This window comes from Meles meles, chromosome 2 (assembly GCF_922984935.1).
Source record: "Meles meles chromosome 2, mMelMel3.1 paternal haplotype, whole genome shotgun sequence".
In the NCBI taxonomy this organism is placed as follows: domain Eukaryota; kingdom Metazoa; phylum Chordata; class Mammalia; order Carnivora; family Mustelidae; genus Meles; species Meles meles.
This window is the reverse complement of record NC_060067.1, coordinates 135129187-135140636: the sequence shown is the minus strand read 5'-3', so window position 1 is coordinate 135140636 and position 11450 is coordinate 135129187. Positions and strand designations below refer to the sequence as shown.

At 39.7% G+C, this 11450-nt stretch overlaps 1 protein-coding gene across 2 annotated transcripts; it reads left to right on the top strand.

The window, feature by feature from the left end:
- Positions 1-9124: 9124 nt before the first annotated feature.
- Positions 9125-11023, top strand: TKTL2 (transketolase like 2). Of its 2 annotated transcripts, XM_045998200.1 has the most exons (2): positions 9125-9370; positions 9485-11023. In XM_045998200.1, the coding sequence occupies exons 1-2, from the start codon at positions 9146-9148 to the stop codon at positions 11021-11023; spliced, it is 1764 nt and encodes a 587-aa protein (XP_045854156.1). In that variant the 5' UTR covers positions 9125-9145. The 2 variants fall into 2 exon arrangements, with proteins under 2 accessions (XP_045854156.1, XP_045854155.1); XM_045998199.1 differs by having other exon boundaries at positions 9146-11023.
- The last annotated feature ends 427 nt before the right edge of the window (positions 11024-11450 follow it).

The following is an 11450-nucleotide window of genomic DNA, read 5'->3' as shown; positions in this document are numbered from 1 at the left end:
AGCAGAACCTTTGTGGCCAAGAAGCGTAAAGGTCCAAGGGCATCGACCAACTTCCTGCACCTGTTCTCATCAGCACCTTACTTTAGCTGGGCTCTATCTTCTCTGCTAGTGCCTTAAGATACTGGGAGGCCACTGACGTTCCACATTACTAAGGTGAAGTAAGAGAGACAGGAGCTAAAATTACACCCTCTCCAGATCCTCCCCCAGCTGCCACAGATGTCCTCCTCCCAGGCGACTGTTGTGTTCTCTGCTTGCCTCCCACCCCATCATTTGCTAGTTCCCATCCTCCTAGGGATTCTCACAGTTGTGATTCTACTTCCAGCAGCCAATCCCTTCCCGTTTCTATCATTTTGGGGAGTTGGTTTTGGAGTAGCCTGCACTACTTTATCATTTTAGCCAACTTATATTTAGAAATACTGATTATATTAGTAAAATTAGTCTTTTGTTATACATGATATATTTTTTCTCTTAACCTGTTTGTAACAATGTTTGCTGGGGAGAGATTACAAAATGTCTTTCAATAGGGAGTTGTTATGTAAATGGTTTAAAGATGGCCCCTGTATTTGGGCCTTCTTTTTTTCACCTTCACAGCAGGCTGGGACCTGGTAAATCAAAAGCCAGGTGGGGCCAAACTCAAATTTTTATTCATCTGATTCTTTGAAACACAGTTCAGAAAATGAGATTTTTTTTTTTAACCATTTAGAGCCCCCTTTCGTGGCATATCCAACCATCACCGGAAATCTATTGACTATAAGTAAGATGAACCCTGGGGCTATAAAGACCCCAAGATACTCTTGCCTTTTAGAGTTCTTAGAGTCTCCCCACAAGCTGGTGATTGACATCTAGACGCACAGCTTCCTCTCCAAAACCTCTCTTTAATTCCCCTCTTCTTACTCTGGGTAGTGACCTTCACCATTGCCTTTAGAAGATGTCATGAGGGGCGCCTGGGTGGCTCAGTGGGTTAAGCTGCTGCCTTCGGCTCAGGTCATGATCTCAGGGTACTGGGATCGAGTCCCACATTGGGCTCTCTGCTAAGCGGGGAGCCTGCTTCCCTCTCTCTCTCTCTCTCTGCCTGCCTCTCTGTCTACTTGTGATCTCTCTCTGTCCAATAAATAAATAAAAAAATCTAAAAAAAAAAAAAAAAGAAGATGTCATGAGCTGAAGGACTCCCCTCCCAATGCAAATCTGTCAAAGCTGCTGCCAAATAAAGCTCTCTGTGTGCTATTATCATCTCCTGGTCATATCTGTGAACAATTATTTGCTGCTGTTTTAAAGAATGATTTCAGTCTATGTGTAACCTATGTGGAAAAAATATTGTGTATATTGTTATTCATGCATAGAAAATATCCAGAAGGATACACAATAAATTGCTGGTGGTTAATGAGATTAAGATTGAGGTTGGAGGGGTGCCTGGGTGGTTCAGTTGGTTAAGGGACTGCCTTCAGCTCAGGTCATGATCCTGGAGTCCTAGGATTGAATCCAGCATCAGACTCTCTGCTCAGCAGGGAGTCTGTTTCTCCCTCTGACCCTTCCCTTTTTGTGTTCTCTCTCTCTCTCTCTCTCTCATTCTCTCTCAAATAAATACATAAAATCTTTAAAAACAAAGATTGAGGTTGGAGTTGCTCAGAAAATTAATTTTTATTCTACAGTGTTTGAATTTTGAAAACAGTGTATTTTATAACTTTTGATGATTGAAAACAGCTGAATTTCACGATCAAAGTGATCAAGATTGTGGTATCATTAGACATGTGCTAATGCAAATGAAATAAAAGGGCTAGTCATTAAGTCTAGGCTGCAAGTGTGAGAGTCCTAACCCCTGGTACCTCAGAATGTGACCTCACTGGGAAATAGAGCCATTGCAGATGTAATTAGATAAGATGAGGTCACTACCAGAAAAGGGTGGACCCCTAATTCAATATGACTCATCCCTGACAAAAAGATTAATTTGCACATGACATGCACACAGGGAGGATGCCGTGAGAATATGGGAATTATGCTGCTACAAACCAGTACGGGTTGAATTGTGCCCCCACCAAAAGATATGTTGGAGTGCTAACTCCTACCTCAGAGTGTGATCTTATTTGTAGATAGTCTTTTCAGAAGTAATCATGTCGAAACAAGATCATTAAGGTGGGCCCTAGTCCAATACAGTAAGTGTCTTTATAAAAAGGAGGAATTTGGACACAGACATGTATAGAAGGAACAGGATGTGAAGAGCCACAGGGAGGAGACAGTCATCTATCTACAAGCCAAGGAGAGAAGCCTGGAGTAGATCCTTTCCTCACGCCCTCAGAGGAATCAACCCTACTCACACATTGATTTTGGACTTCTAGCCTCCAGAACTGTAAGACAGTAAATTTTTTGTTTAAGCTGTTCTGCTTCAGTAGACCCATCAAATACTCGCCAAAGCAGATCCACTGCTTTCTCCACTTCTTGTTCTCAGTCTGGTCAAATAATTCCATTTGCTTGCATTAAATGTAATGTTCAGGACCATATATATATATATATATATATATATATATATGTAATAAAATATATATATATTATGGTGCTAACAATACAAAGAACTCCCTACTTAAGTCCTTTATCAACTGACTTCTGTAGTGTTGTGATAGCCGTGCTTTCCTTACATTTATATTTTCTACAAGTCTCTCTTTCCTAACCCTATCAAAGCAATTTTCTAAAGTACTGCAATGACCAAGACATCCAGATGAGGAAAATCTTTCTATTGTCCCAGCCTTGACCCAAAAGCAAGAGAACAAAAGCAGACTGAGAAATAGTCCACTCGGCTCTGCTTCAGGGTCATTTCAAAAGCAGGTTTCTTGCCTTCCCCCTCACTGTTTCTCAGCATGAATCTTTTCTTCCTGTCTGATTAGAAATTCTCTTTTCTGCTTTCATAACTTTGTTCACTTCCTCTCTTCTTTACGCTAACCAAAATTCTACCCATTCTACAAAGTGTAGGCCGAGGATTACTTCTTTGGTGATACCTTCCCTGGTTACTAGCTGAGAGAATTCCTTTGCCCGGGTTTTACACTTGGCACCCATTAGCATTTACTGTAAGTATGTGTGTGCCTCCCTGTCTTTTCTATTAGACTTAAGTCCAGTATCTGGAGGACAAGAACCATCTTTGATTCACCTATGGAGTACTACATAAGCCTATTATCTATTAGGTATGCAATAAAGAGATGAATAAACTGTTACTTTTTAGTGAACAAAATCTGTTTTGGTTCTTAAGCATAGAAGGTACTATTTTGAAGATGAACTGTTTTGAACTTGAAAACAATGTAAATAAACATTATTACAAGATTGTATACATAGCACAGCCAAAGTTAAATATTAATATATGGTGGACATTTTGAATTATCTACCAGTATCTGTTCTTACTTTTTGTCTTAGTATTATAACCCCCTACCCTAAGTTTTGACAGAGCAATGGCTATAAAGGTACTTTTCCCAATATCCTTTAAGGTTGGGTGTGTCTGGCAAGTAAGTTTGCACCAATGGAATATGAGAAGTGAAATTTATAATTTCTGGTCACTCCCTGTAAAAGAAATTGATTACCTTTCTTCTATCTTTGTTTGCTTGTTTGCTCTTTCCTATGGGGAAAGGAAGTGGACAGGACAAGCTCCACCTTCCACTTTGCAGATGAGGCAATACGTGAAGAAATGATTGGCTAGACAGAAAGAAAGAACGTGGGACTCTGTAAGGCCCATTGCGCAGAGCTGCCTGATAAGGCTGACCTTCCACTACCTTCTGAACGTTTATACGTAGGAGAAATGAACTTAAATCTTCCTGGAGCTACTTCCTTTTTTTGTATGGTTATTTTGTTACCATAGCCATATAACTTGAAAAATATACTACAATACAGTAATAAAAATTGAACATTTATTCTAAACAAAGACACTGAAATAACCTTCCTCAGACAACATTCTCAATAGTTATTTTGATTTATTTGACTGAATTTCAATAAAGTATAATAACCAGTGTTTATAATGATGACCATTAGTCATCAAAGAAAAGGTTAATGCTTCATGTACCCTTTATAAGAAGAAAGGTAGATATAGTTGATGTGTTCTAGAGAGTTTAATTTAAAACCATTCAAATGGAAAATGTTTTGTGTGTCTAAAAGCAGTTCTAAGTCTCTCTGGAAAATTCAAGTGACTGTAACAAAATGATTTTTTTTTAACAGTTCTTAACAATGGAGATTTTATGAGACTGGGCTTTGGGGGACATATTTTTTAAAGGACACCAAAATGGTTAGTAATAACTGGTACAGATAGGAATTCCAAACTCCAAAGTCTTTGGGGTCAGAGTGGTAATGTCACTATGTGAGAGACAATAGAGAATGGAGAGTATCTGCCCCATATAAGCTATTAACATTCAAAACACTTTCCAATACCATTTGAAGTGATGACAGAATAACTGGAATGAGACCCTCTAGCTATAAACAACTAGAAAACTAGACAAATTATACACAGCAAACTATACAAGTTTTCCCACATTAGAAAACAGACAGTACAAGACTTTTAATCCTGAAGAAGAAACAAAAATGAGGTGAGCCATATCGTCTTCCTGGAGGCACTTTTCAGACAGCGTTACAGGGAAGACTATCTTACACAGGGCAAGACAGTCTTGTGAGGTAAGGGAAGAGAGGCTGGAGCTCCAGAGCGCTGAATTGGCTAGAATTTTGGAGGGAGAATGCTTACAAGATGGTAACTGCCTGGAGAAAGACCTCCAGAAATCTTCAACTTCAGTAAATGTGCTGCCAAAGCAAGCATCTTCCAGATATCTTCAAAGGGGTATCCTTGTATAAGGTGGACTTCTACAAGGCCAGGCAAGTGACAACTGGGAGTAATAAATCAAACATTTCCCGAGCTCACATAGGGCTGAGACACATCTGAGTCTTGACCAGCGAGAGTGGAGAATCCATATTGATACTCAGGGCCTTCAGTGGAGAAACCTCAGAGAAGCTACGCTTTGTGTGAGCTAAACTAACACCAGAGTGAAGTCTACTTTATGTCTGTCTGCCTTAATAAACTTAAAATTCTTAAGATCACCAAGCTACCTGTTGGAACAAAATCCAACACTCTTTAAAAGACTTTTACAAAGTAAAATCTAGCACTGCAAAATAATGTCCACCATTTACTACTACTACTAAATCACTGGCTATTTCAAAAAGCAGAACAGAAAAAAAAATCAGTGAAACCAGATTAAGAGATAATAGGCTTAGCAGAGAAGCACCTTATTTTCCCCCCAGCTTTACTGAGATATAATTGACGAAACTGTGTAAATTTAAGGTATACAATATAGTAATTTAATACACTGTATATAATGTGAAATGATTAGCACAGTAAGATTAGTTAACACATCTTTCACTGCACCTAGTTATATTTTTCTGTGTGGTGAAAGCTTTTAAAATGTACTTTCTTAGCAACTTTCAATATAAAAGGCAGTGTTTTTGTTTTGTTTTTAAGATTTTATTTAGTTATTTGCCAGAAAGAGAGCAAGAGTACAAGCAGGGAGAGCAGCAGGCAGAGGGAGAAGCAAGCTCCAGGTTGAGCAAGGAGTCCAATGCAGGACTTGATCCTAGGACCCTGGGATCATAAACTGAGCCAAAGGCAGATGCTTAACCAATTGAGCCACCCAGGTGTCCCAAAACACAGTTGATACAGTCCCAGAATTTATTCATCTAAGAAGCACTTCGTATTTACTTTCCTAAATAAGTTACTGCCTGCCTCCCTTCTCCCCCAAATAAAAGAACTCTTTAAACTATGGGAAACTATGGGAAAAGTATCACAGACAATAATAGTATCTGTCATAATTTTCAAAGCAATAATTCAAGTAAGTAGAGCACCAAGAATCTTCCTGCCTTAACATAAGAATCTTACCCTCACTTGCTCCATAATCAACCTACTAAATTAACCAAATTCAAATAACGAAAGAAAAAGGATGAAGTCAGCAAGTGTGTCTTTCTTTTATGTAATTCCATTTTAGCAAAATTTAACAGTACAGGTAGGATATAAGTGAAACTTCAATGTTTCTAACTCTAAATAATAACTCACTTTCACGTAGCAAAAATATATATTTTCACAGATCAGTGTAGACCTCCTAAGTAATCAGTAATCTGTATGTATGTTTCATTTTCTCTACTGCAGCCCAGTAGAGATCATACTGGAACAGCAGCTCCTCCTATTTACATTTTCCCTCCATAGCTCTTTGGACGAGTGACCCTGCTAGGTGTTATTTTCATTTGAAATACACACTACTACAAACACTTTTCCATACATGAAAAAAAGGTTATAGTGGAAAATTTAAACAAAGACAAAACAATACATTTAATTTATTTTTAATAGACTTTAAATCAGGGGTCAAACCCAGCAGACTCAAGATAGGATTTTTATGGTTTCTGAGGGGGTTTTTGTCCAAAAAGTGTTCATAATTTTTTCAATTTTCAGTGTCTTTAACTGGGCTTGTTTTCTCCAGTTTGTCATAAACCACTCCAATCCTCTTATTTTATAACCGACATTCATCTCCTATTTATGGTACCTCCTAGCACATTAGGCACTTGAGTTTGCCAATCCCTACTTTGCAGGAATAAGCCAAAATAAATACATAGTTTCTTCCAATTTTGCAGAAAACTTCCAAAATGACCTCTAAAATGAGTGATGGACTTTTTCCAAGACAACTAAATTTTTAACATGTTGGTTTAAAAATTTTTTGGCAGGCCTTTTGTCAGTAATAGCCTCTTCTAATAGAGAAATTAGAATGTGGTATCATTTCTTTGATTTATTTGACTAAGTTGTGTTCATAGCCACATTGGGTGATTTTGCATAACCAAATTTTGTATATTTCCTGTTTACTTGGTTATTTTCAATTATATATTTTAAAGTATATTTTAAAAGATTACATGCTTAAAGAAAGTATTAATAATTTATATATAACTATCTAGACTTCCCTTTAAAAAAAATCACAGAACATTTTTAAATGTTTTACAGGTAATTTATAAAATATTATTTTCTTTGTAGTATAAAAAACCCACAAAATCTCATTGAATGACAAAGGGAAATTCACTATTTAGGGTATTAAATCTCCAAGATGACATTCTTTTCTTAACAAAATTGACCTATACTTGTGTTAATAACTTTCTATTTAATACTTTGGGAAATAGTTGTGCAATACTTTAAATGAATGGAAAAACTGGGGAACTTGAAATGTTAAGAAGTTCCTAAATCTCCATGCTTTTTTCATGTGAACAGATCATTTTTATGCTATGTTATTTACCAATTATTTGGATTTATTAGAGCTCTCTTCAGGCAAAATAATGGTGAGCTACCTTTGTTTATGTTATAACTGTTTTCCTGTCAGGCCCTAGCAGCATGCTATCATGATGCTGTGAATACTTTTTTCTCTAATTCCCATAATTACTCTCAGCCCTAATCAAATGTTTTTATTTTCTCTTCCTTTATTTGTCTAAAAAAGATAAACAAACATTAATTTGCAACAAGCATGAGGAGCAATGAATCCAAGATGACCCTAAGGACTTTTCCAACTCCAACAGTCCTTCAGCAAATCTTAACATCTAGTTAGTGTCATACCATGATGGTTTACTCTACTATGTATCCTTAAAAGTTAGAATGGTAGAATTAGTTCAAGTAACAAATAATATTTAGATATTTTTCTGAGATAGAATATAAGAGAATATGAAAAGTAGCAAGACCACACTGAGTTAGTTGTGATTAGCCTGATTGAACTTTGAAATGATTTAGGAAGCTTTTAAAATTAATGATACCTGTATCCATCACCGAGAAATTCTAATTTAATTAGTTTGAAATGTAGCCGGGACATGAGATTTTAAAAATCCCCAGGTGGTTCTAAACTACAGCCAATATTAAGAACCACCAGTCTTGGGGCACCTGAGTGGCTCAGTTGTTAGGCATCTGCCTTGAGCTCCGTTATGATCCCAGGATCATGGGATCCTGTCCCGCATGGGACTTCTTGCTCAGCCGGAGGCCTGCTTCTTCCTCTCCTACTCTCCCTACTTGTATTCCCTCTCTTGCTGTCTCTCTGTCAAATAAATAAATAAAATCTTTTAAAAAATAAAAAGAAAAAGAACCACCAGTCTTAAGTCTATCTGCAATTTATCTATTCTTAACTTCAACTAAATATTAGACTCAACAGGCACATTGAGAAATATACCACTTCCTAGACTCTACTCCCATAAATTCAAACTACTCATTTTAGGGTGGAACCCAAGCATAATTTTGTTTTCATTGTGTTTCTCTATGTCATGATTTTGATGTCAAGTCAATATTAAGTACCATTGCTCAAGAATCAAGATGCTTACCGTTGCAACATGAAAAGGAATATACTGTCGATTTTTTATTTTTCTGATGTCATGCAATGACCCTTACCAGCTAGAAGAGCTCAATGTCACAAATTAAGTTTTATAACAAGTGTAGATAAATTAGATTTGCATTAAAAATTACTCATAGTGAGTTATAGTATTTTAGGGTCTACTGGGAAAATTGCCGTAGTAGATACTCTAACATTGAGTAGCTTTACATTTGTTCTTCCTGCAAGTTTTGGTCAAATAAGGCATTGTGCTTCTACCTGTGAGCCAGAGCTAGAATTCTCAGTTGCTCTGAGAAAGTCTTTGTTAGCGTGAGTGTTGCCATATTGTTTAGACTGAAAGCGACTTTGGATCGTTTCTATTAACGCTCAGCAAAGACTTTGTACTCTTGGATATATGCTGAAGGCTTTAAAAGAAAAGCACAACCTCACAAATAGCCTCCTCTAGCACATGGAAGTAAGAAAGGCCGCTTTTGAACTACAACATGAGGAAAGGTGTAAAGAAATTTAATTATTTCTAAGAATGGTAAACAGGCAAGTGACAAAATTAAGCTAAAAAAAAAATCCATTCTATTGGGTGCGGAAGGACACGGCAGTGCGTGAAGGAGCAGAGGCGCACGGTGACCCCCGAGTGTCGCATTGGGTCCCCAGGGACACAACGACACCTCTCGAGGCGCCGTGGCCGTTGGCAGAGCTCTTTCCTGAGGGCGGCGGGACCAGGGCGCGGTGGTCGCACGACAGAAGTGTGAAGGGAGCAGCGGTAGCTTTTGCTCTGAGGAAATCAGGCGAGTGCAGTCATGGCAGACGACTCCAAGCCCGACAGGAACACCGTGCAGGTGCTGCGCGACATGGCCAACCGCCTGCGAATCCATTCCATCAGGGCCACGTGTGCGTCCTGCTCCGGCCACCCCACGTCGTGCTGCAGCGCCGCGGAGATCATGGCGGTGCTCTTCTTCCACACCATGAGGTATAAACACGCAGACCCGGAACACCCCGACAACGACCGATTCGTCCTCTCCAAGGGCCACGCTGCCCCAATCCTCTACGCGGCTTGGGCAGAGTTGGGCACCATCGGCGAATCCGACTTGCTGAGCTTGAGGAAAATCGACTGTGACTTGGAGGGACATCCCACCCCCAGGCTGTCGTTTGTGGACGTGGCGACAGGGTCCCTGGGGCAAGGATTAGGCGCCGCGTGCGGAATGGCGTACACTGGCAAGTACTTGGACAAGGCCAGCTACCGGGTGTTCTGCCTCCTGGGGGATGGCGAGTCCTCAGAGGGCTCTGTCTGGGAGGCCCTGGCCTTTGCCTCTCACTACAGTTTGGACAATCTGGTGGCAGTCTTCGACGTGAACCGCTTGGGACAAAGTGGAGTCACGCCTCTTGAGCACTGCACGGACATCTATCAGAATCGCTGTGAAGCCTTTGGGTGGAATACTTACTCAGTGGACGGCCATGATGTGGAGGCGTTATGCCAAGCGTTCTGGCAAGCAGCTCAAGTGAAGCGCAAGCCCACGGCCATAGTGGCGAAGACCTTCAAGGGCCGAGGTATTCCGAATATCGAGAATGCAGAAGACTGGCATGGAAAGCCCATGCCAAAAGAGAGAGTAGATGCGATCATCAGATTAATTGAGAGTCAGATACAGACCAACAGGAATCTCACGCCGAAACCTCCCATTGAAGACTCACCTCCAATCAACGTCAGGAATGTGAAGATGACCTGTCTGCCTGATTATGTGGCTGGAGACAGGGTAGCTACTAGGAAAGCATACGGTTTGGCGTTGGCGAAACTGGGCCACGCAAATGAAAGAGTTATTGTCTTGGCTGGTGACACAAAAAACTCCACCTTTTCCGAGGTATTCAATGAAGAACACCCTGAACGTTTTATTGAGTGTTGTATCGCTGAACAAAACATGGTGAGTGTGGCACTAGGCTGTGCCACCCGCGGTCGAACCATTGCTTTTGTCAGTACCTTTGCGGCCTTTTTGACCCGAGCATTTGATCAGATACGAATGGGAGCCATATCTCAAACCAATATCAATTTTATTGGTTCCCACTGTGGGGTATCCACTGGTGAAGATGGGCCCTCCCAGATGGCCCTGGAAGATCTAGCCATGTTTCGAAGCATTCCCAATTGTACTGTTTTCTATCCAAGTGATGCTATCGCGACAGAGTATGCTGTTTATCTGGCTGCCAATACCAAAGGGATGTGCTTCATTCGGACCAGCCAACCAGAAACCGCAGTTATTTACACCCCACAAGAAAATTTTGAAATTGGACAGGCCAAGGTCATCCGCCAGAGTGTTAATGACAAAGTCACAGTTATTGGAGCTGGAGTCACTCTTCATGAAGCCTTAACAGCTGCTGACAGTCTTTCTCAACAAGGTATCTCTATCCGTGTCATTGACCCATTTACCATTAAACCCCTGGATGCTGCCAACATCATCTCCAATGCGAAAGCTACAGGTGGTCAGGTTATCACAGTGGAGGATCACTACCGGGAAGGTGGCATTGGAGAAGCTGTATGTGCAGCTGTCTCTAGGGAGCCTGACATCCTGGTTCATCAGCTGGCAGTGTCAGAAGTGCCTCAATGTGGGAAACATAGTGAATTACTGGATAAATTTGGAATCAGTGCTAGACACATCATAGCAGCTGTGAAAAATACTTTAATGAACTAAAATAGCTGGTTTCTTAGAGTTAGTCTGTTGTCAGTCTTTGATCCCAAAACACTGGCATCGTTATATTATTACATTCATGGTTGTTACTAAACCATCATTTATATCTATATCATTATGCTTTTTTTTAAAGGAGACATTGAACACTTTTTTCATTCCTAATTCAGCACTTCAAGTCAACTAATTTTCTGTTAAACTATCATCCTATATACAGATGTCACTCTCATTTTTTTAATGAAAGTAGGTTTTAACATTTTAAGTAACAAAATAGCAAAACAACCAACAGCCACCTAATACAGAGTTTTCTGTAAGAGCACAAATAATTGGATTGGGAATCAACATAGAGATAAGTTTTTAAATGTGTGTAAGTTCCTTATAAATGGAAAAAAAAAGTGCATTGAATTGTATACTTCAATAGGCCAGGTTTTGA

Bases quoted from the DNA above. Each gene is read 5' to 3' on its own strand.
- TKTL2 (XM_045998199.1), top strand. From the start codon at position 9,146: ATGGCAGACGACTCCAAGCCCGACAGGAACACCGTGCAGGTGCTGCGC.